The sequence below is a fragment of the Perissodus microlepis genome, chromosome 13, assembly GCF_051167445.1.
Source record: "Perissodus microlepis isolate ML-2025 ecotype Zambia chromosome 13, ASM5116744v1, whole genome shotgun sequence".
NCBI lineage: Eukaryota > Metazoa > Chordata > Actinopteri > Cichliformes > Cichlidae > Perissodus > Perissodus microlepis.
This window is the reverse complement of record NC_140473.1, coordinates 22,303,674-22,329,342: the sequence shown is the minus strand read 5'-3', so window position 1 is coordinate 22,329,342 and position 25,669 is coordinate 22,303,674. Positions and strand designations below refer to the sequence as shown.

Here is a 25,669-nt window from a genome sequence, read left to right as displayed (position 1 = left end):
ACCTGTGGAAGGAATTATGAGCAACTGCATTCATATTATCAACATTTTGGTTTGTGTTACCAGCATAAACATGGAAAGCATAGTTCACTACAACTAGAAATAAACCTAAAACAGAATTTATGATGCATTTTTAAATGCATGTTTTTTCTCTTTACATTTCTGACTTTCATTTTAGGGTGAACACAAATTTTAACTAAGCAGTGAATTAACCTCTTAAGAAAGAATTGACAATGAAGCTCCAGTTGGCAAGTTTTCTTTAAACATGACTTTTTCCTTATGTTTTGCCTCTGTACATCACCACAGTGGATTTTAAACCACACACTAAAGCTGTCATTGAAGTGCAGACTGTCATCTTTAATTCAGGGATATGAGTTAGAATTGCATTAAGAGTTTATGCCGTCACTGCGTTCTGTTTCCTCTCTTGAGATGCTCTGTTTGGCCTGCTGCACCTCACAGCTCCTAACCAGTGCTAGCACTTGTTGTGCTGGTGTCCTAATGTGTGCTGTGGTCTCTGTGTGCCATACTAATATGAAGGAGCAGTATGCCCGCTCAGTATACTTCAGCATGCCCAGGCCTGCAGCAAGCCTCCTGAAGCCATTAGAGTGTGTGTGTGTGTGTGTGTGTGTGTGTGTGTGTGTGTGTGTGTGTGTGTGTGAGTAAGAAATGGCGCCCCAGAGTCACGGAGTACATATATTGTGTAAGGGAGATGGTGTCACTGCAATAGCCACTCTTCTTTTTGGGTTCATAGTGTTTTTGAGCATTTCAGCACGATGAACATTTTTTTAAGCTGATGTGGGTCTATTTTTAGCAGAGGACATACACACACACACACAGGCCTCTCAGCCACAGCACTTTTGATGCGCTGTCCCCTTGAGGCAGGTATAGGCCGGAGCCTTACCTTCACATCATTCACCTGCAGTACGAAGATAGAAGGAGAAAGAGGGGATGAAGGTAGAGAAGCTCTTACATTATTTACTGAACACCAGGGTAGTTAAGTGATTGCTGGATTTTATAAACAGAGTAGAGGGAGGAGAGTTGCAAGGAGAGGGAAAGGTGAAGAGTCACGGTGTTGAGAAGTTTCTACAAATAAAAGCGCAGCTCCCGACGCTGGTCTTCATCCTCTCCGAATGTATAGAGGTTTGCATTTTCTGGCAGCCTGTTTCCAAAAAGAAATGTTTCAGTTTTATTTCTTTTTATTTCTAAATGCTTTGAACTTTGTCAGAATGTAGCCAAATAAGCCAACATGTGGACAAACCTTTAGAGGAAATAAGATATTTTTAATTAGGGTGCTCTGACCCCCTCGAAACTGTTTGAAACGCGTGCCAGGATCTCCCTCTCCCTCTCTGTAGTGAGCACGGCGATTTATCGGCATTAATTACTACATTAATAAGCAAACGTACATTGTAAGGAGCTGGCGTAATCTGCAGAAAAGCTCTCACCTTCTCCCCCGCCCAAAAACACCCACCACAACACTTTGTCTGGATCAAAACACTGATTAATTAGCCAGGAACAGAGGCAAAGAACGGAAGTGCGTGTTTGGGGAATGTGCTACAAATCCCTTATTTGTGTATTAATGGGGATTTAAAGATGAAACGAGACAACCTGGTTGGAGACTGGAGACTATTTAGACGGACCCAGGAGGGCTCCAGTGCCGCTTACTTTAAGAAAGAGGCGAGATACAAAACACGCCTTACAGTGTAAGGCTGCATCAGGTGAGCAGGTGTTGGGATGTTTGTTGCTGAATGGTCTGCCTTTGCTTTCTCTTTGCAGGAGTCCTTTAAGTTTTATGCAGACAAGCTGAGAGCTGCCAAAGCCCAGGCGACAGCGGAGGAATAAAAATTAATCATCCTCTCCTCATACCTCATTGCAAATCCCACAATTTTCTTCCTTTCTTTCTTTTTTTTATATGAGTTGTTCAATCTGAAATGTTGAGTGTTGTGTTGTAACTTTTGGATGCTGAGATTCTGTCCACTGCGGTATCAATACTGTTGAACATGTTGCTAATGTACAGAAGTATTTATGCTAATAAACGATGGTAGGAACCCAGACCGAGTGTGTGAGGTTTTTGTGCAATTTAAAAAAAAAAAATCATTTTCAAAATACCCAGCCCACCTTGGGTGATGTTTTATGTCTTAATCGCGTGCAGCTCAGGGGACAAAATGCATTTACTCAAGAACAACAGTTTTCAAGGTAGTGCATCTTTTACTTTACAGAATTAGGTTATAGCCACAAAACCTATAAATTCTTCAACATGTTTCAGGTGGATCTCCAAAACGACTGGAGTCATGTGTTGCATGTGCATTACATCACCAACGCTCAAGTTTCTGACTTGAGCTTTTTGAGAGCCTCTGCACAAGTTAAACACATAATTAAATGTAATACCTGTTTTAAAGCATGTGTAAAAACATACAAATGCATATCGAGCACATGAGTGAATAGGTTTTGTATTTGTCGTATACCCTACATTATAATCTATATACCCAAACAACAATGTGAAGCTGAAGAAATGTGAAGAAATGAGATGAATGGATGGATATATGACTAATTTTGAGTCAAAGGTCATAATTAATCTAATGGTGGGCTTTTTCCTCCTTTTTTATGTAAGGTAATTTCCAGTGGCAGGCTAGAAACAAACACAATTTGGAAATTTATGTTATTAAAGGTCCTTTTCAAAGAAGTGTTGAAGCTCGCAAATATATTAATGTATGTTTGACTGTTTTTGCAATATTAAAATTATATTTCAAACACTGAAATGCTTGTTTTGGTCTTAAGTTTAAGGTGTGGCTTACATACTATATTTTCAGTGTTTGTGCACTGAAGGCTCCAGGTTTTCCTATCGCACATAATTAGCTACCATATGTTTGTGAATTCAGAAATCTAGCAGGTCCAGGTCTGTAAGTCTGAATTTTGAGTGAGCATAGAGAAAATTTAGACTTTCATTGTTGTGTGTGAAGAAAGCTTCATGCATACTTCATGTACATACTGTAAGTAAAATGTATTTATGTAGTGCTTTTCTAGAAAAATATTACAAAGGTATCAATAACAACCAGCTTGTGCAAGGTCAAGGGCACATACTGAGGTCCTGACCTGGTTATTTTTTCTTCCTTTTTTTGTTCAAGTGATTGGCAACCCCACAATTAGTGTACCTGTGACAGTCTTGAAGCCATGAAACGATAAAATAGGCTCAAACACGCCATCCTACACAGTCTGCTCAGAAAGCTCCTGCGTGTGTAGATACATTTTCATGGAAGACATGTAGCCATTGATCTGATCTGGGAGACATTTTGCTTGACTGATAGATGACCTTATGCTGTCTAACCCCAGCTCTCTGCAGCTCTCCTCTACTCGACATTGAACTCTGTGCTGGCCTCGGATATTCCCTAGATATTCATGTAATGCAATGCCCGCAGCCCTCTCAGAGCCAGGTCTTAGATAACACTCACTGGTTTTTCCCCAAGAAGATTGCGGGTTTGTTGAGGTCAGCGGAGCTCATTTGGAAAACAAATTAAGGCACAGAAGAAGGAACTTCTGATGTAAACCAGCATGTTTTCTAAGTTATGGTGATATATAAACCTAGTATCCCCCTAATATTTCTGCATAAAGGAGCATTGCGTGTTGCCAAAATAGCCGTGATGCGAAGGATGATACACACAAAAAAAGAAAGAAAAATCACACTACCAGTTTAATTTTCAAGCAGCTGCAGAGATCCAGTGAACTCCATCGTGTAAGTGAATGTGAAGGCTGAGGATGAGTGCACAAACCAAACATAAACACGCAGAAGTGAGGCGTTTTGAGACGATACTTTACTAATTTGGGCTCAAACCACGTTAGAAAAAAGATTTAAGAGGCTTTTGCACCAGTGCAAAAACTCACAGCTTACATTCAGTCTACACAAGAAGTTTTTTCCGAGTGTGAGTTGGCCTACTAAATTTCTCTTGGTCATCTTTCTTCAGTGCTCAGTATTCTGTCTTAATAACATGCTTAATAACTTTACATATACAAAAAAAAGATAACGCTGAGAAGGAAGATCGAAAATGGAACAAGCGAAAGCTGCAGATTGATATCTGCTAAAGTAGCGCTCTAATCATCTGCCATGCCTGGGAAAAAGAGGGCGAACGACAGAAAAGTTCATTATTTTCAAATCAATGTTACGACAGTCCTCTGCTGCCATCCAGCAGCAGGCAGCGGCACTGCAACTCCAAACTGTTTCATCACCACGCTCAACTTTTTCTTCTGTAAATCTTTTTATGTTGGCAGATTAAAACCGTAAACGATGGAAGCATTTTGAAATATTTCAGATGAGTAAATATAGTATTTTATGAATATTTTTCCCATTACACGGGTAAAGTTTGTGATGCTGAAATTACAAAAATCTAAACATTTTAATCATGCATGTATTTTACTTTTATAGCATTTGAATTAAATGTCTAAAGAGGAATAAAATGGAAAGTTTGGTATCGAAACCAGCCGAACTAGAACCTCCCTTCCACGTATGCAAAATAAAAACCCAGATGATGTCAGAGGGCGTTTGGTTTTTCTCAGTTTTGTTCACCAGTCTTGACTGGACTTCTGCTTGATGAATTTTAGGGACAGGAAATAGAGCACCATGAAGCCCAGACAGACTCCAAGTAGGACCAAGTAGCAAGAGTACAGCGGGTACTGGTTCATGTGCAGGGCCTCCACCACCTGAATGACGTACAGAAAGGATTAGAGGAGAAAAATGTTCATCAAATGGATTTGTCCATTAAAGTAAGAATTAGCAGGTCCTTAAAAACATTAACAGTCCTGATAACTCTCTTATGGCCTGATTTGTTTAGTCCTATAAATCTTAAAGATTTGATATCTGTACAGATAATAGCAAACCTAACAGTAATGTGTAAACAAATCATAACTTTAGTTGAAATGATAGTGTTTAACTCACGTGTATGCCATCAACATTGATAGACATGTTTGCAATGATGACAGAATACTCGTTGCCTCTGAACTGCACCTGCAGCATGCCCTCAAAACCCCAGCGCATGAATGAGGCATAAGAGAGCCACGATGCCACTGTGGAGACAAAAAACATGAACAAACATTAAATGCTGACCAGCTCATTTTTCTTTCCGAAGCTGTCGCCTGTTGTTTATGGTTTATAACGCAAATAATTCCTCACCAAGCCACAAATTCTCCAGGTTGATAACATAGCCTGCAGTCAAGTAGAAGACGGTGAACAAAGAATTGCCCATGAAGGCAGAAGTCTGCAGGGTGGGAAGCAAAGCAGCTACAAACAGAGCCATGGCCCGGCTGCAGTAAACCATCAGCCACACTAACAAGAAGTTCAGAAGGAAACGATCTGGCGCCTTGTTAAGTCCTGCCAGCCAATAGATGGGCAGACCATAGACTAATGTGAACACACAGTGTTCTGGTAACTCCCCCAAAACCTGAAAATGGAGAAAAAGCATATATTCAAAAATACACGACAGTCAAGAATGCATAAAACACACTTGCAGTACTATTCAGCATACAGTGACTCCAGCATGGAACAAGACTGGCCCCTGCTGGAGATTCAGTTTTATCACTGGACTTTACCTTGGCAAAGAAGTAGGAGGTCACAGAGTACATGCCGTCCTGCAGCTCGTGGTAAAGCATGGCTCTCTCTGTGTGACCTGCAGAGAGCATTCAGTCTAACGACACTCAGTTCACAATAAATGCAGTAGGATCAGCTTCATGAGCTGTATTTAGCCTCAGCCAGGCAGTTTGTTTGTTTTTCTTAAAAACTAAGATGTCAAAGAGTTGTATTAGGTTAGGACATGAATATATAGCACAATGTCTCTTTCAGAATAAACAGGACAAGAGATTTATTTAAAGAGAATACATTATGTATGCATATATGGTGACAACACGCTACCTTAATCAAATGACACAAGTTGTAGATTCTCCCAAATTACATAAATGTTGTATTTGTTTTATGATACTGGATAAAATGCAGTTTCAGAGATTTTTTTTATTTTCTCTCTGCAGTTAGAGTCACCGTATTTAATTCTAAGTGAGCCTGGCATCATTTTTCTATCTTTTGGTGTCTTCTGACCTTGACCTGAATTAAACTTGAGATTTTATGGTTATGGCTAGACACCTCTACACTGTATATGTGGCTGGATGTCATAAAGTTCAGGGTTAAAGAACACAAATCTGTCTGATAACTCTGATAATCTTTCCATTCTGAACCATCCTACCTTTACCTGCTCTGTTAAAGTGTTCATCATTAATTCAAAGAATAGAATAGAATAGAATAGAATAGAATAGAATAGCCCTTTTGTCATTGCGCATGTACAATGAGGACATCTGCAAATGACTGCAAATGCAGAGGTCACAACTTGAAATGCCTTCAGTGATTTTTGCTTTATTTTAAACAGATAATTTTTTTTATGATACTCATTACATGTGAACATTTATAACATAAAACACTTAAATAATTTAAAGTAAATGCATAGAGAAATCAAAACACAACCCCAGTGACACTAATTACTGGCTTTATCCTTTCAAACTGCTTTATTACTCACATTTAGCTATGACGTCCAGCACCACAGCAAATGGGGTGAGAGCTCCGATCATGTAGAGAAGAGACACGGTGTCCTGAATGGACAGGCGGGTTTCTCCTGCCCCGTAGTAGAGAGAGCCGACCAGCAGCGACATGAGGAGGGCCTCGAAGCCGTGAACTAATATGGTGACCAGGTCTCTGAAGTCATTATACATGTGACGCCTGATGAACAAGAGGAGAGAGGTCAGTGTTCATATTCAGTTACATAGATTTGAGTGCTCCAAAACATTCATGCTCGTACTTGATGAGGGTGTTAAACTGGTGTAGTTTGCCTGGCAGTCTGTTTTCATGCCTGGAAATAGTTATTACTTCATCTTCTTTTCTCCTGCTTGGCTGCTGAGGGCTGCTGTGTGTGGGAAAAAGAGTAATGGATGGGTTAGTCTGGGTTTTAAAGGTTTGGTCCACAGCTTAAGCGTGACCATAAAGGATTTTTAAGCATCTACAACAGGTAATCACAAAAAACAGTAAATCCCTATATCTGGAAAGCTGTAAGCAGAGATCTTGTGGTGTTATTTCTTACAAAAAATACAGAAAATCGTATGCTTTATTAGAAAAATGCTGGTTCATTATCACTACTTACTGTTTCATTATTGAATGAACAATTAAAATAAAATTTTAAAAAAAGCCAAACTTTAACACAAAAACATGATCACCTGTCGGTTTGCGCTACATCAGTCCCAGCGGCTTTCCACATGTGGTCGTCAGTATCACGGACCTTTTCCATGAACTGCTCAGCCAGAACTCTGGCCCTCTCCAAACACTCGGCTTCTCGCTCTGGACTGCGCCGGTCTATACTGATCAGATCAACTGGATACACACACACACACACACACACACACACACACACACACACACACACACACACACACAAACATAAAAGACACAGGACACCAACAACATGAGGCTTAAATAGGTTTAAAAGAATGAAAAACACAAAGAGATGTAGTATTTATCATTAAGATGAAAACAAATGCTTCTTTTGGAAACTTAGTGGTAAATTTTTGGGTCCCAGCTTTCCTTAAGTTACCAGTGAGCATGGGTTTGGTAAGAAGCACATCTTAATTCTCTTTTGACACACTTACTAACCATAGTAGTCAGAGGGGTTGCAGTATCGTGGGCAGGGGTGTCCCAGAGCAGTGAAGTAAGGCACCATCTCACGAGCTGCACCGCAGTAAACAGCTGAACCTGAAGACATCAGGACGACGAGGTCGAAGAGCTGAAAGATATCTGATCGAGGCTGGTGGACTGAAAGCAGGACCAGACGATTTCCCCGAGCCAGACGGGACAGTGTGATCACCAAGTTATGAGCTGTAAAGCTGTCTAAACCTGATGTGGGTTCATCCAGGATCAAAATACCTGAGAGGGGAAATAGACCAATCTATCACCTCTGATAAACCCTGTTCTTTATATAACAGATCTTAACAGTATGAGCTCGAAAATAATAGAGGAATCATGATTGTTAAAGTCAGTAATTAGTCAAATGTGTTTGTTATTCACAGGAAGAAGTGTTACACTCGTGTCACTTCCCAGTAGTTTATAGATGTTCAGAAAGGGCGTGAAATACCCTGTTTAGAGCGGAAACATTTAAAACTCGCATAAACACAAGGGTTAAAAATGTTATATCTATAGTAACTTTAGAAGTTGCAATAAAAACAACATATATGACACTGATTACAGTCAGATGCTAAATGGAAAGGAGGCACTGGAGGTGGGTTGCAAAGTGGCTTGTAGAGGACACAATTAAAATAGTGTGCCATATATAAAAGCTTCAGTTTGAGTCATTGCCCTGTCTTAACAACATAAATGACAGTTCAGGGGACCACATTAATTAATCTCTGTGTTAATATCTCTCACCGGGGTTCCAGAGAAGCTGGACAGCTATGCTGACTCTCCTCCTCTCTCCACCAGAAACCCCCCTGATGTAGTTGTTTCCCACCCTGGTGTGTGCACACTGCCGCAACCGCAGCTCTGCGATAACATCATCCACCTGTGACAGACAGCAACCAGAGACACTGTTAGTCATTGTTATCTGGACGCATACAAGCATTCTTATCATTTAACACGTGTTTGTTCAACAAAAACTCTGAAGAGTTTAAAAGGGCATGCCTTAACGAGAATGTGATAAACATGCTGACAACAGCTCTATTATAAAATGGATAAACAAGAACCTCCCAATCCAAACAATTATGCAAATACTGTTATGGAAATAGTTTGAGTCCCATTTATTGACCAGTCTTAATCTTACCCTCTGGTCCCTTTGAGCCTGTGTGAAGTGAGTGGGCAACCTCAGTTTGGCAACAAAGGAGAGAGTCTCTCGGACGGTGAGGTGAGGAAGAAGCCGATCGTCTTGGCGGACGTGAGCGATGCTTTTCTTGACGAGCTGGGGCGTGTTGTGCTTCCCATTAATTAGAATCTCACCGGACTTCATGATGCCTCCTTCATCCCGACAAGTTATTATGTCCAGCAGAGACGTTTTACCACAACCTGAAAACATATTGAATTCAAGACATTCTCATCTTTGCTTATGTTCAAAAAAACAAACCATAAGCAATATAGAACAGGAGGAATGCATCTATGAGTCTTCCAAATTAGCAGATTTTCTACTTATTTTTACTTAACACACATTTATTCTTCAAGAAAATGCAGTTTTTTCTTTACTGTTCTGGTGGAACAAAGCATATCTATTACTTTATTTAATAAAGCAATACTTCAAATCTTTGTGCGTCACCTGAGCTGCCAATAAGGGCCAGCATCTGTCCGCTGTGGACAGTGAGGCTCAGCTTGTTGATGGCTGTCTGCTTATTTCCTTTAATTTCCCACGGCATTTTGAACTCTGACAGCCTCTCGTACCACGGGATCTGAGCTGCTGTATCCACCTGTGAACATAAACACATGTACACGATATACACCTGCAGCATGTATACACATGAACCAGTCAGGAGGTTGAGAAAACTCATGTAAGATAAGAGCAGGCGACCTATAGTTACCTCATAGCAAAGGTTTTTGACCTCCAGCACATTGCAGCCTCCGCTGTAGGTGAAGTAGAGACTGCTGTCCTCCTCAGATGAGAATAACTCTCTGTCTTGATGCTGTTAATGCGAAGCAAGCAAGTCAATAAGTTTCATACAGACCAGGATACATGTACTAAATGTTTTTATATATATTGACCTATATATACCTTAAAAACTATGAGAAACAAGATGTTCTTATTTCAAAGTTTCAAATCAGAATTACAGATTTGCTGATTTTACACCACAAAATTGGGTTTAGTTAGTAACAACAAACAGTACAGTAGATAATAAACCTGTGGCCACACATTAGTTGGATGTGATTAGAAAATGTGATTTTGTCTTTTGTCATTTAGTCTTTTATGGAAAAAAATTGTTACACACATTAACTTTTGTTTTTGATTGTCTACCTGCGTGTCTGTTTGTACTGTATGTGCAAATATCTGCCTGTGTGACCAGAGTCCAATTTAAAATAAACCCAATAGTTCAGTTGCAGAAGAAAAAAAATACAAATGTTCAAATTGAGATTAACAGCATGCTGCCACTTAATCTAGTTTACATGCTGTAGATTATAACATACAGTTCTGTTTTAAAATTAACGACTTTTTTAGCCACACATCAAATTTGATCATTTATCACTCATGGAAGCTTCTATAAAATAATAATGTACTGGCTGAAAAGAACAAATACATATTTGTTTTTTTTTACTGATTTTTTTTTCATTGTATAGCAAAACGCAGTCGGACATCAGATAGATGTGAAAATGTGAGTCGTGAACGTAATAAAACAAAGAACGCAATTAATACATTTACAACCAAATTAAGCCATTAAACAAATGAGTGAAAAATAATTCGATATTTTACTGAATGTATTAATTAATGAGACACTTAACCGGGCACGATCTGAAAATTACAATGAGACAAAAATATGTTACAAATCCTGATTTGAACACTGGATGGAAAAAGGACCTGGATTTCAGTGCTGTAACTGGGAAAGCTTGGTCTGAAACTGGTAAAAGCTGCTGGCAAGCAAACAACTTGGGTTTGCTGGGGTTAGCATATTTAAGCAGTGAGTCTGCGTTGCGTTACTTAACAGAAGTTTATGCATTTCTGGCCATTTGATAGAAAACATTTTTTTATGCTTGAGTAAACGAAACCCAGCAGTGGACATGTTATAGCTAAGCAATAATAACTGAACAGGAAGCCAGTGTAATGACACCAGGAAAGGCAAAAGGTACCAGGTGTGATCGTGACCTTAGTGCCTACCAGACTTCATGTACTGAAGCAGTCTACTCTGGACTTAATGAGTTAAATAGTTTAATTTTACAAATAACGTTAAATGGTTCATTTGGGTTCTCATTGCATAAACATCCAGATTTCAGAGCATTCTGGTCGCATTTTTAAGGATATTTATCTCGACAAAATGCATCATAGAGTTTGGAAATGTTGTCACTGCTGATCCTGCTGTTGCAACCAGAACATGCCAGATGCAGAAACTGACATAGGAGAAAAACAGAGCTTGCTAAACCATCTATCCATCCATGTATTTTTCCAACCAATTATCCAATTCAACATTTCGTATTTGAAATTACAGTTTTTTTTCTAAATTAATTTGCACTTAAGCGCATTCAGGGAAAAATTCCAGTTTTTCAGCAAAATGTTAAAATGATATATTAGGAAATCAATCGAATTCTTTTCTTCAAGATTATAAATAAGTTGGTTTTTTTTAAGAAAAAACAAAAAACCCACATAAAGTAAAGTTTCTAGTACTGGTTGAGCACACTAGTGATCATAAATTGATTTAGGTTACTTCAGATTAGTTAATAAAATCCCATGTTATACTCAGTCAAAGAGAGGATTTTAATGATTGGTAGGGCTATAAATAAAGTAAAACAGCACAAAGTTAAGACCTGGATTGGTCATTTTCTTTAGGAGAGCTAAGATTTGCATATTTTGACCTGACAAACCTGTGAGTAGTCGTTTGTGTGTATAAGGTCACTGCCATTGTCCATGGTTAAAATTTGCAGGTTAGAGAGGTCAATACTCCTCTTTTCCTCTTCTGTTAGGGTCTTTATTTTCCTCTCTGTCTGCTGCTTTGTGTCTCCAGTTGTTCACGTCCTCCTGAAGATCTTCCCCCTTCTAGTTCACAATTCTTTCTTCTTGAAGCAGCCGAGTTCATGTCATGTCAGTTCGCCCTCTGCTTTATCCTGTCAGTCACAGCTTTTTTGGGACGCAGCCGACAATACGAGGACTGAGTCCAGACTGACGGGCTGTGAACTGACTTAGCATGTGTGCTTTTTGTCTTCATTATACAACCTTTGATCAAAGTTCTCTGAGATAACATGACATTTGCTGCGCTCACACTTCCAGAGAGTCACTACTGATCTCGCATTTCTGCTGTGTGCAGGCAACAGGCGCAGAAGACAAAGTCTGGGACTGAAACAATATGAACAATCTGATGTGAAACAGATTTGACACAGACCTGGAGGAGACATGAACAGATTTTATTCAATGCAGATGGAGGAGCCACAGAACGGGAAAGTAAAAGAGTCCTTCAGGTTTGTGGCGGAGGTGAAGAAAGATGTGTGGAGAGACAGCAGAGAGGAGCAATCAGAGCCCACCTGTTCTCTAAGTGTCAGAAAGATCTCCTACACAGTCAGGTAAGTGCTGCTGACAACCAACACAAGTAACTCAAAAACAGACTCAGAGAATTTAACTTAATTTACTCATTATTACTTGACTGTGATTGTCTGATTATCTGATTGTTCATAAAGAGCTGATTTTTCCCACAGCCGAGATAGACATCGTGTTGAAAAAAATAAAATACTGTCCTTGTCCTTAAGCATGTGTGCATATATACATGTGTTTCACAGTGAACGTGTGGGTCCGTGGTGGGACTTACCCTCCTACAGGAAACGATGGACTCGTCAGATCCTGAATGATGTCTCCTTTCATGTTGACAGTGGGCAGATCATGGGCATACTGGGCAACTCAGGTTCGAGGTTCAGTTCAATCCAAGAGCCAAATGTTTAAAGTGAAAAAGAAATACAACATTTTTTATCAGGAAGCGTTAAAAATCAGTTAAATCATGAGTGTTTTATACATATGTGTCTTTATCTGCACTTTTCATTATAAAGGCTCAGGAAAAACCACATTGCTGGATGCCATCTCAGGGCGGATTGGGAACCAGGGCACGCTGCTGGGAGAAGTCTTCGTTAATGGTAGAAAACTGAAGCAAGAGCAGTATCAGGACTGCTTCTCCTATGTGCTGCAGGTAAGACAAAGAAACGTCCACACATCAAGATTTAACTCATAGCTTTTACTTATTATCCCAGTATTGCATTTCTATTGATACAATATTGATATAATAAGCATTCATAAATAATTAAAAGTAATATTAATGTTAATATTACATAGTGTTATATGTGTTAATATTATAAACATATAAAATATTATGTGTTAATAACTATTAGGTTACATATAGGTATTACATATGTACAATAAATGTTAAAATAACACAACAATTGTGTTTAAGTTAAATTAACAGACTTTTATTTACACTTATAAGAAAATTGTTTCTCTGTTTAAGTTAATAAAAGCCTTGGGTTGCTTAATATCCTTAACTACCATATCAATTTTGACATTTTTAAACTCGTCATACGCTTTTCTTTTGCTTTATTACAAAAAACATGTACATTTATAAACAATTTACTGTGTAATTTTAAACAGCTGCATAAAAAGCACATTTAAATGGTAATAATATACACAGAAACAAAAGAAAAGTGGTCTAAGACTGCATGACCTCCATACTTTGTTCAAATTTCGGATTCTAATCCTTTCACAACATCAGTTTTTTGGGGGTCAGGAGTTCGAGTGGTTCGATCACCGGAGCCTCACGTTCAATATTTGGCCAAAGTGTCATTGTGTAAATACTGAACCCTGGTTTAAAATCACTGCACACCTGAATGATCAACGGTTCAACAAAAAACTTCCTCTATTACTGTTCAAGTTTATTATTAATTATTATTACATTTATTAAGTTGCATACTCTCGCACACCCTCAGATGTGCATGCTAGCTAGTGACCGCTTCACACGAGTGGATGGCATTAATCAAAGGGTAAGGCTAAAATAAAATATCAGTTTGACAAACTGAATCCTTAGTAACGTCCAAAAAGCCTCTAAACATTTTTTTTTTTCACAAAAAAATAAATACAATAATTTCCAGCTACATCTACACAAGTCAAAAGAGGGTCCACAGGCATTCACCAAACATTACAGATACTGAACCCCAAACTGACTCCAGTGCATCCATTAGAGTGTCAGTGTGTGCATAGTAGTAAGACATACCTTCACAATGGTAAAGAATTCATGGATTGAAACCCAAATGAAATTTAAAAGATGGGCCCAATCCCATCTTTTAAATTTTGAGCAATCCTGCTAACAATCAGATGGATAACTAACAAAAAGTCAAAGCAGTTGAAATTACATGACTTCTAATAAAGGAAAAATTATTCCCAATTCATAATTGTCACAATTGTCACTTAACAGAAGTTGAAACCCAGCAGTGGACCTGTTAGACAAATGATTAATAGGAGACTGAACAGAGTTTAAAGTAATTAGCAAATAAGTTCATGCACATTTCACTTTCCTGTAGTTCACACAAACACTCATTAAACTTTCCACTACAGTTTCAAATGCAGCTGGCCTCAAGCACATAGCCTGTATGTATTTAGTTTTGCCTGTGGTTGTACAAACCGCCACAAACTCAATGAACATTCTGCAGTAACTCCTGAAAAGCTGCCCTGGCCTCCATATGAAATTAACTTAAGACCCCTGATAGCCTCCTCATATATGTAATCTCGCAATGAGAGGTGCTCAAGTGTATCCAAAGCCTGAATTAAAAACACTGGTTTAAAACCAGCCTTGCTTCTTTTCAAATCATCTCTCCCCTCTAGCTGATAGCTCCCCCTTCTGCTCTCTAAGCCTCGTCATTAACTTCCGCTGCTAAGCTGTAGATGAGGAGGTGATATGAGCTCCTCATATTAAAGTCATTCAGATGAGAGAATAAGGAGAAGTGGGATTGGGAGGCGCCATGTGTTAATTGAAGCAGGCAGCAGGTTCAGCTGGTTTAAGTCATGCGCCTGTGCCTGTGTGTGTGCACACATCTGAGGCAAAGGTATATTACAGATGGGTCGCACTGGCATATATGAACATAGACGTTTGTGAGGATATATGCTCACTGTACGAGGATGTGCTACAAAGATGCTATAGATGGAGAGAGTGTGACATAAAAGTATCCAGTCCAAACATATACTTCCATTTGTTTACTGATGACCACTCAAGAGAAATACTGAAATGTTTTCTTAATCCATCTCCTTGAGGAATAGAGGTGGTAGTTTCTAGTTTTAAGGCTACCAAATCACAATTTACAGTGGGGGTTTTTTTGTGTCTAGTTTCTTTTCTGTTAATGCCCTGTTTTCTCTTTCTGCCATTCTTTTCCAGAGCGATAACTTGCTGAGTTATCTGACAGTGGAGGAGACTCTGACCTACACAGCTCAGCTGGCCCTGCGGAAACGCTCGGCTGAAGCTATCAAGAAAAAGGTGACTTTAGAGCTGCGTCTGGGCATTTCTTTCATTATTTTCTTAAACCTGGCATCTCTGCCTGCTACAGAACATATCCCAAAAAATAAAAAAATAAATAAATTACAGGCTGATGGATATCAGTATCCACTAAGATGTCAGCACACAAACAGTTTCAGTGCTTATTTGGATGATCAGCTTAATCTTAGAAGGTGCATTGCTGTGTTGTTTTATATTTTAGGTTAGTTAAGTATGGCTGAGTTATTGCTTCACAGAGAGTCATGTGCAGCATCAAGATGACTGAGAATGTGTTACAATTTGTTACAGATCTCTTTGCTTACAGCACATAAATGCTGTAAATGCCCATTTTTTTTAAAAAGAGTACCTGACCTGACATTTAAGAACGGCAGGTCAGTTGTTCTCAGCCTAATATTTTGTTTGAGTCCCTCACTCTGAAATATTTCCAAACTGTAAAAACAGGAAAATATTGCTTCTCCTAATCTTGTGGAGCTATCAAACTCATCAGGGTCTAATGAAGCTCATGTGGTGCTTGGCACCAGCAGTGGGTCCTTTGGATCCTGTAAGTTTAAAGTGGAAACAAGATGAGTTTTTTTCTGGTGCTGGTTACTTCTAGTTTTTTCTTTCTTGTTCTTTTGAACATTATTTTTTTAGACTGTGTAGATTGTTGCTGGGGTCAGACTCAAACCCCTGAGCAAATTTCTGAGTATTGTTCCCATGAGCAGGGTGATTATCTGAAGAGTTCACAGCAAATCTTTTCATAATAATGAGGGGATTTTATTCCAACGTTTTAGCTGATCAATGTATGATATCTCCTGCAGGCCCTTTTTTAGTAGATTTGCTAATAGTTGTAACTCTTGTCTCGCCTGAACCTTGACCTCTGGCTCCCATGTAGGTGTCAGCAGTGATGGCTGAGCTGAGCCTTAGTCACGTGGCCCACAGTGTTATTGGAGGTCAGGTTTTCCCTGGGATTTCCGGAGGTGAGCGCCGAAGGGTCTCCATTGCCAGTCAGTTACTTCAGGACCCAAGTGAGTACCAGTGCACCTCAGATACACCTGAGGAGATTTACACAAGTTCATCTGTGACCAACCTGTTTCCTCCAAAGCAAACATTTGTTGTCGGTTTAAATCAAAATAATGAGGTGATGCAGAGTAAAAGTCATTAATCACTCAAATCTTCACTTTTAATAGATGTAAAATAGATAATAAGAGGGATTAGAAGTGATTTTCAAAGACTTTGGCAGATAAAAGAAAAGGATTATATATAACATGCTTTCATAAAATGTTTCAAAATATGTCTTTGGTGGAGTCGTGAAAAAGAAAGTTTCAATGAGGTTGTGTCTGAACTTTGACTGGGCTATTGCACCACCTTGATTATTTTCTTTTTCAGTCATTCTGTTGTAGATTTGCTCCTGCTTGTTTGTCAGACTAGCAAACTGCCAAAACAGGACTGCATATAGTCCCGTGAAAACTTTCTTTTTTCCCACGACTGTGGGAGAATGCAGCAGAGGGAGGCAGAAGGATCAGACGCATGAGAACAGTGGAAAGTTCACCACATAACCTGTCTCTCCCCAGAAGAGTTTTGAAGTCCACACTGGAGAAAAACAAAAGGATCTAAGTGAGACAGGAGTAAGAAGAGACAGAGAAAAGGGACAGAGGGAGAGATGGAGAAGAGTAATAAAGGACTGGGTTATCACACCGCAAGGGGAATGAGCAGAAGCCCACTTCATTGTGTGTGTGTGTGTGTGTGTGTGTGTGTGTGTGTGTGTGTGTGTGTGTGTGTGTGTGTGTGTGTATCCCAGGTGTAGTTTATCAGGACTTCAGTCCTCTGGGGAGGATGGAGGGTCTCAGTCCTCATTCAGGATTAAAATGCCCATGAACACACTCACACACACAGAGAGTCACACACAGAGTAATGAGGAGTTCCCATTCGGTGACTCTCCAATCAACCAGGAAATGAATTAATCTCACAATTAAAGTATCTGCTAATTCCACTCTGCTTTCATAATGCGAAGAGCCAATCTTTTAATTGTCCTAATTAGAGTAATTAACTAAAAAAAAAGAGAACTCACTTATCTCCGCAAGTTAAGTCGGCCCCACAGAGAGTCCTGCAATGTGCCACTTAATAAAAAGTACATCTGAGAGTTTTTACTTAGAAGGAAAAAGTTATTGTCCTGCCTTTCACTTATTCTCAGTGTTTCACTGCGTGACAAACCTGCAGTGACAGCAGTGATGTCATTGGGATGCTGTCGTTGCAGGGGTGATCCTATTGGATGAGCCGACCACTGGTCTGGACAGCATGACCGCCAATCAGATTGTAGTGCTGTTGGCAGAGCTGGCCAGGAGAGACCGTATCGTCATAGTAACTATCCACCAACCACGCTCTGAGCTCTTCAGGGTGGGTTTTTGAGAAGAACTGGTGAAAAAGAAAATGAATGGCTTGTAGAGTCAAACTCACACCTATGTGCCAACATCAGCTACATTTATCTAACTCACAGCTAAAGAATTTGTTTGTTTGTATTTTATCAGAATTACACCACTCCATATATTAGACACATATTAAGAAAACATTTTGGTTACACTGTACACATGAGTCTTTGATCCTTTGATAGTGAATGTTTTGTGAAAAGTTGCATGCTGATGGAATCAAAGGAGCTTGCAAAGAAAAGCGTCTGGACTTCTTTAAGTTTCTTGAAGATGTTTCACCTCTCATCCGAGAAGCTTCTTCAGTTCTAAGGTTAAATGGCGGAGAGTCCCAGATTTAAACCTAGTGGGAGTGTCCCCCCAAAGAGGGACAAAAGGACCCCCTGATGATCCTCTAATCATCTGAGCCAAGGTGTGAAAATGGGTGTGGATCCCAATCAGCCAGAGTTTCAGGTGAGCTCATTGTGAACCCTGGCCCCACCTTATCATACGATTTCCTGAGGTCAGATGGCCCAGGATGTGAGTGGGCATTAAGGCGTCTGGGGAGGGATCTCAAAACTGGATTACAGATGGCAGACAGTTGGTGTCGTAAACCACCGCCTCTGTTCAAAGATGGTCGCTCACAGTGGACATAGATGGCTTCCTTCACTCCTCTTTCAAACCATCTGTCCTCTCTGTCCAAAATGTGAACATTGGCATCCTCGAAAGAGTGTCCTTTATCCTTAAGATGCAGATGGACTGCTGAGTCTTGTCCTGTGGAGGTGGCTCTTCTATGTTGTGCCATACGCTTGTGAAGTGGCTGTTTGGTCTCTCCAGTGTAGAGGTCTGGGCATTCCTCGCTACACTGTACAGCATATACCACATTGTTAAATCTGTGTTTTGGAGTTTTGTCTTTCGGGTGAACCAGTTTTTGTCTGAGCGTGTTGCTGGGTCTGAAATGCTTGGAGAAAACTCTCCTGAGTTTTTCTGATACACCGGCTACATAGGGGATGACAATGTTGTTGCGTCTGTCTTTCTTATCCTCCCTCGCTGGTGTCTGATCTTCTTTTCTGTGCCTCTTTGCTGACTTTATGAACGCCCATTTAGGATAACCGCATGTTTTGAGTGCTTCCTTTACATGTGTTCCTTCTTTTTTCCCTTCAGGCTTAGAGGGAACATGTTCTGCCCGGTGGTGTAGGGTCCTAATCACTCCAAGTTTGTGTTCCAGAGGGTGATGGGAGTCAAAGAGGAGGTACTGGTCCGTGTGTGTGGGCTTCCGGTAAACTTCGATGTTGAGGTTGCCATTCTCTTCAATGTGCACAGCGCAGTCCAGGAAAGGCAAACAGTTGTCCTTTGTGTCTTCCCTGGTGAACTTGATGTTTTTATCCACGGCGTTAATGTGCGCAGTGAAGGATTCCACTTCTTGTGTCTTGATTTTGACCCAGGTGTCGTCTACATATCTGTACCAGTGGCTGGGTACTCTTCCTTTGAAAGAGCCAAGAGCCTTCCCTTCCACTTCCTCCATGTAAAGGTTGGCTACAATAGGTGACACGGGGTAGCCCATGGCACAGCCATGTTTTTGTCTTTAGAAGCGTTCATTGTATTTGAAGTATGTTGTGGTAAGGCAGAGGTCTAACAGTGTGCAGATCTGATCGGGTGTGAAGTTGGTCCTGTCTTCTAAGGAGCTGTCTTCTTGTAGTCGTTTTCTGACACGGCCGCTGTGGTGGGTATGCAAGTGAAGAGAGAGACTACATCAAAGGACACCATGGTTTCATCTGGATCCAGGGTAAGTTTCTGAACCTTGTCGGTGAAGTCGGTGAAGTTCTTGATGTGGTGTGGGGTGTTCCCCACGAGAGGAGCAAGGATGGTAGCAAGGTGTTTTGCAATGTTATAAGTGGCTGAGTTTATGCTACTGACTATGGGTCTGAGTGGGACACCTTCCTTGTGGAGGTCAGGGGCCAGGTTTCACAATGAGCTCACCCGAAACCCTGGCTGATTGGGACCCACACCCATTTTCACACCTTGGCTCAGATGATTAGAGGATCATCAGGGGATCCTTTTGTCCCTCTTTTTTTTGGGGGGGGGGGGGGATACTCCCACTGGGTTTAAATCTGGGACTCTCCACCATTTGACCTTAGAACTGAAGAAGCTTCTCGGATGAGAGGTGAAACGTCTTCAAGCAACTTAAAGAAGTCCAGACGCTTTTCTTTGCGAGCTCCTTTGACTACGATGACCTGGATGACTGAGAACCTTCACAGACATGCTGATGGAATAATATTGTTTCTTTGTGTGTGTCTACCTCCAAGGTGTTCAACAGGATAGCTATAATGAGTCGTGGGGAGCTAGTATTTTGTGGACAAACAGAAGAGATGGTGGATTTTTTCAGCCAACGTGGATATGAGTGTCCAGAGTACTGCAACCCCTTTGACATCTATGGTACAGTATGATATGACCCAGCACACTGCACGGTGTTGTGTTTTTATTATAAGTCTTTTTTTTTCTTTTTTTTTTTAAAAAAGATGATTTTTCCATAGCTTGAACATTAAAAGTTCAATTTGGTGTCAAACAGTTGACTTCACCTCAGTGGACACACGCAGCAGCGAGAGGGAGGCAGCCACATTCACTCGCATGCATGAAATCACTTCAGCCTATCAGAGGTCTACCATCTACCAGAGCATGCTGGAAAAAATGGAGCAGAGCTTGCAGAGATCAGACAAGCCCGCCATACCCTTTAAGAGCAAAGAGTCACCCAGCGGTGCTGCCAAACTCGAAGTTCTCCTCAGGTCAGTGTGCTTGTACACACCACCCATAAATCACTATTTAAAACTGAAATATGATCACAATATTCCAGGTACAAATTACAAATCTCACTTAGTGTGCTGCTTTATAAAAGACATGTAACATATACAGATTACTTCCATGCATCATGATGATTTTTTTGTAGGGTATCAGTAGGTAAAACATTTGCTCATTCATTTTGCCTTTCTGTGTTCTGTGTGCAGGCGCACAGTAAGAAACCTGTCCAGAGACAGGATGGGTGTTCTGATGCGTCTATCCCAGAACCTGATTTATGGTCTGTTTGTGGCCTTCTTCGTCATACATTTAGACATCGACGTCACTAAGGGTGCTGTGCAGGACCGCATCGGCATAATCTATCAGAGCATCGGTGCTTCACCATACACGGGCATGCTGAATGCCGTCGCTCTCTGTGAGTTCCGCCAACACCAAACATCTGCTCACCAGGATGAATTAGTACATTTACATTTGCACGTCCCAAACAGCAGGATGCTGCCTGACAGTTTTATTTAAAAAAAAAAGAGGAAGCTGGATAAAAACTTTGAGTCAGTAACTTGAAAACATGATTTTTTCTTATTCAAAGACTAAATTAAAACATAAGTCAGAAGCAGCTTTGCTCAGTGGTAGTACTGACTCTCGTTTCAGGACAATGATGGCTTCCTTCTCTTGGACAGACAGATCCAATGAAGAGCTAATAAAAGCAGTTTCAACACTTGGAATCAACTCCAGATTCCTTTATCTGCTTATGGAAAAAACACACACACACATAGAGGGATTAGGTATCAATTAATTTTGAACTTCTGAAAATATCTCAAATTGACTTTAATTCCTAATCAGCTAATGCAATACTCTTGTTCAAACCCTTAAATTAAAGCTGAATATCTGCACTTCAATGACATCTTGACTGAATTGCACTGTTTGACCACTGTGGTGGTGTACCGAAACAAAATCACAAAAAATGCATCACTGTTTGAAAATGTATGGACTTAACTGTATAAAATGCTGAAAAGAACAATTAGACAAGACAAAAGACAAAATATGAATGTCGACTTTGTTGTCCATACATTCACTTAAACTATGTGACGTTACAGCACATCTCTGTGCATGTTTCTAACAACGCTTAATCCACATGAGGTGGATACTTGTTAGTTCTGAGAAATGGATATGAAGCATGTTTATCACAGCTGTGTGTGAGGCCACTTCCCCCTGATTCAGTTGTAAAATCATTTTAATTTCTTACTTACTTTTGTCACCTTTGGCAAAACTGTGTAAAGTCTCGCTTAATCTTGGATGTTAAAGGTATGTAGACTATTGGAGATAAGAATACATGAAAGAAAAAATGTCTATTAGAAGACCGTGCATGAAGTCATACTTTAGTTGCTGAGGAGATCCTTCAGTTTACATATTTGAAATGATCATTGGGTGTTCATGACCTTTAATCTGTTCAGAGCTCAATGAACCCGAGTGCCCTTTTACCTACAAACCTAGAGAACATACAATACAGTACAATATTGTGTGCACATAGATTTCCATGATTAACAGTTTTATGGGGTTTTTTATAATGCGTGCTTTGACTTAAGATAACATCAAATACAGGGGGAGAGAAATCTGCACTAAGTCTCCTGTCAGCATTTTATAAACTACAACCACAACAGTGTCTTTCATAGAGGACTTGTGACCGCCCTTTAACCCACTTTATTTTTAATGTCAGAGAGATTTATGATTTTTATTTGTGGTTTAACAAATAATTTGGTAGTTAGTGGCTTTGTTCAATATCTGGGAGACTTATTTAATGAGTGAAAAAGTAAGGTTAAGAAAAGGACAACAATCAATAGACAAAATAAAATACAACTATTTCCAAAAAGGCTCTATTGGAATGTGTGTTTCAGTGATAGGAATGGATGAATGAATCATCTTGGCTGTATTTCCTTACTGTCGGTCACACCCTTTGTCATTTACAAGGCTTTATCAAAACATAAAAAAATGTTACAGTTCTTGCCAGATCTGACGGGTAGAGATAAACCTCAGATGAAAAACAACACTTGACCTATCACACAGTGTCATCATATAGGCCAGAAAGCAGAAGCACTTTGTGAAAAATTGAGTACACCATGATTCAGTAGCTTGTAAAACCACCTTTAGCAGTCTTACTACATCAGTCTCTCACATGGAAAGATTTTTGAACACTCTTCTTTACAGCATTGCTTCAGTTCATTGAGGTTTGCAGGCATTTGTCTCTAGAGAGCCATTCTGTTGGAGATTTGCTGCTGAGCTTTGGGATCATTGTCCTGTTATCCTGTTAGCCAAGCTGTAGCTGTAAGACTGTCAGTCTGACTCAAACCAAATCAAATGCCCTCCACTCCCACAGCTGACAGTTAATGGGTGTTTGTGTGGATATGTTGTGTTTGGATTTCTCAGAATGTGACACTGTGCCAAACAGCCAAACATCTCCACAAAGGACATTGTTCCAGATGTCTCGTGGTGTCTTCAGCTGCAACTTTAAAACCTACAGTACACTGTGCTGCCATGTAGAGAGAAGATATTTTCCCCTGGAAACCCTTTTTAAACAAGCCATGCTTGATCAGTCTACTTTTCTTTGTGTGTGTGTGTGTGCTGTCTTGAATGTAAACTTTTAACTATTTTATGTTAACCGGGCTCAGTAGAGTCTGAATTGCAGCTGTGGGTTTTTTTGCAGTTTCCATGAGCATAGAAAGTAAATTTGCTCCAACGTCCACTCCTGGGAAGGCTGCCAACTGTTTTGAACTCTTTCTCACTGTAGAATGATGTCTTTACAAGCCTATAATAATTACTTCTTAAAGATTCTATCTAACATCTTTATTGTTTGGCATAGATAGGGATGATTGGACATGCTGATGTTTAATTAACTTTGTGCATTTGATTATCAGCACCTACCTGCTACTTACCTCCTTAATTCCTTTGGCAGTAGTAAAGATGTACTTAGTTTTTCATGTACTGCTTCTGCATTTTGGTTTAATTAATAATAACATGGTGCAATATGTCATCTGTTGTTTTTAATCTGCGCTTGTATTTTAGGACCAGATGATTTTTATTATGTCTTGATATATAAAACCTTAGAACTGAAAGAGAGTATACTTTCTCTTTCCTATGACTGTATCAACATAGTCTAAAATCTTAGCTTCCGGTCTCCAGCCCTCACAGACACTGAGGAGAATAGATGTGATAAACGATTGGGCTGAGCTGAAGTCAGCCTCTGTAAACACCCAAACAATCAGAGATTGTGCTTGGGGATATCATTGTGACCTTCAGTCTCAGAGATAACAACTGATAGGATTCAATGAAAAGCTTTTTTTTTTTTTTAAAGAAACAGGCCCATCAAGTTGTCTTGGTAAATTCTTGGCATAAAACCAAGAACACCTGAAATATGGAGCGATCGCAAAACTCCATAATCGCCATCATCCTGTTACGGGGGAAATTAAAGGAAAGCCCTTTTGATACATTTTGTTTTCATATGCATGCTTTCCGTTATGAGACAATAGAACAGAATGAACTGTTTATTATAATATGCAGATTTTAAAGTACTGGAAGTGAATGAAATATGAAAAAGGTAAAACTCCACTTAAGAAATTTTTCTGGGTTTTGCACTCTTGAAATCATCATATTTTTCCAAGTTTAATGCAGATTTAAAAACTGCAAGCAAAACAACATTAAGCCTTTTATACATACATGTGCATGTGCACAATCGCTCAGCATTATCATATTCCTTGAATAATTGGCAGGCATCAATATTTGACAGTATTCATTTATCTTATTTATATCTATTAAATATAATAAAGTTATTCTTTAAAAAATAAAGGAATAGGGTCAGGGTTTGTTTTTTTCAGATTTGGTTGATTTTATATGGAGTGGACCAGAAGTCACTTTTATCTTTTTTTGCACCCTTTCTGTTTTTATACTCACAGTCCCAGCATTGCGAGCCATCGGTGATCAGGAGAGTCAGGATGGACTCTACACTAAATGGCAAATGTTCTTGGCCTACATCTTCCACATCCTGCCCCTCAGCATCCTGAGTGTCTTCATCTTCACCTCCTTCCTTTACTGGTTGGTCATAAACTTGATGTGTTTTTGTGTTGGTGGTGGAAGAAGCACATTTATCCACTCAAGGATTTTGGTTTCATAGTCATCAATGTCTCTCCTGTGTGTTTGTCTCTGCCTTGCTTTGCTCTCAGGACAGTGGGGATGTATCCGGAAGGTTTGCGCTTCCTGTGTTTCACTGCTGTAGTTCTGGTGCCGCATGTTATAGGTGAGCCAAGGGTAAAGTGCAATTTTGGGGGGCACAAATGGGTTAAATGCATTTAATAGCCACGTTTCCACTTTCATTATCTTTTAGCTGCACATATTCATAAGTTTGTTTGTTTTTTTTCCACTCTCATCAGGTGAGTTGCTGACTGTGGTGCTACTAGGTGTGGTCCAAGACCCTAACATGGTCAACACTGGAGTGGCTCTACTCAATATTGCAGGGATAGTGGTGGGATCTGGCTTTCTAAGGTAAAATCCCAAATATGCTTAACTTTATGATTAGAAAACTGATTTAGAATTTATTGAAAATGAGGGTATAATGCTAACTCTCAGGACATATGCTCACTTTCCTCTCCTCTTCTTTGCAACAGGGGCACCCAGCAGATGCCACAGGTCTTTCAGTGGCTCAGTTACCTGACTTTCCAGAAGTACAGCTGTGAGCTGCTCATAGTCACGGAGTTTCATGGTCTCCAGTTCACATGCAGTAAGTTCATTTTTAACATGGGATCATCCTATTCTAGAGGGAATGCTATTTTGTTAATTTACATTGTATTACTAAGAACACTGGCATTGGCCAATATCATCAGTGATTCTGCGAGTAGTGTAGAGAATAAAGCAGGAAAGATCAATAGAAATAAATGATTTCAATTATCTGTCTTACATTTGATCTTTCTGCTATTGGTCCTTTTAAGACTGATTTATAAAGGATGGGTTCAGGATCAGTGGTCAAAGTCACTCAGCAGCACTTACAGTCATTTAGACTAAAAGGCACTTTCAGAAGATGAAATATCTTAACACTTTTTTGTGTTTTTGTGATTATAGATAATTCCACATCTTTGCCGGGAGCTTGTGTGGTCACCCATGGCAATCAGATCATTGAGGAGGGTTATCCTGGCGCATTGTCCCGATACACACTAGACTTTGTTCTCCTCTACGCTTTCCTGCCTGCTCTGCTGCTGCTGGGCATAATTAGCTTTAAGATCAGGGACAAGGTTGTGCGTCACTAA

General features: G+C 39.8%; 3 protein-coding genes across 3 annotated transcripts in view; 2 read left to right on the top strand and 1 right to left on the bottom strand.

Annotated features, from left to right (window-relative positions):
- Positions 1 to 2,048, top strand: part of lrpprc (leucine-rich pentatricopeptide repeat containing) — a 58,086-nt gene extending 56,038 nt beyond the window's left edge. The window contains exon 38 of the mRNA XM_084947914.1: positions 1,771 to 2,048. Coding sequence (XP_084804040.1) covers positions 1,771 to 1,836 — 66 coding nt within the window. The 3' untranslated portion in view covers positions 1,837 to 2,048. The remainder of the gene's footprint in view (positions 1 to 1,770) is intronic.
- A 1,638-nt stretch (positions 2,049 to 3,686) lies between these two features.
- Positions 3,687 to 11,829, bottom strand: abcg8 (ATP-binding cassette, sub-family G (WHITE), member 8). Its single transcript, XM_084948749.1, has 13 exons — positions 11,555 to 11,829; positions 9,568 to 9,669; positions 9,309 to 9,456; positions 8,826 to 9,064; positions 8,435 to 8,567; positions 7,667 to 7,936; positions 7,234 to 7,387; positions 6,822 to 6,926; positions 6,543 to 6,742; positions 5,572 to 5,648; positions 5,156 to 5,423; positions 4,922 to 5,049; positions 3,687 to 4,686 (listed from the first exon to the last, which is right to left on the bottom strand). The coding sequence occupies exons 1-13, from the start codon at positions 11,597 to 11,599 to the stop codon at positions 4,549 to 4,551; spliced, it is 2,007 nt and encodes a 668-aa protein (XP_084804875.1). The 5' UTR covers positions 11,600 to 11,829; the 3' UTR covers positions 3,687 to 4,548.
- A 150-nt stretch (positions 11,830 to 11,979) lies between these two features.
- Positions 11,980 to 25,669, top strand: abcg5 (ATP-binding cassette, sub-family G (WHITE), member 5). Its single transcript, XM_084948050.1, has 14 exons — positions 11,980 to 12,247; positions 12,461 to 12,582; positions 12,725 to 12,861; positions 15,091 to 15,189; positions 16,082 to 16,214; positions 17,444 to 17,583; positions 19,895 to 20,024; positions 20,158 to 20,371; positions 20,591 to 20,796; positions 24,326 to 24,464; positions 24,593 to 24,666; positions 24,800 to 24,911; positions 25,034 to 25,146; positions 25,485 to 25,669. Exons 1-14 carry the CDS (start codon positions 12,081 to 12,083, stop codon positions 25,667 to 25,669), a joined length of 1,971 nt encoding a protein of 656 aa, XP_084804176.1. The 5' UTR covers positions 11,980 to 12,080.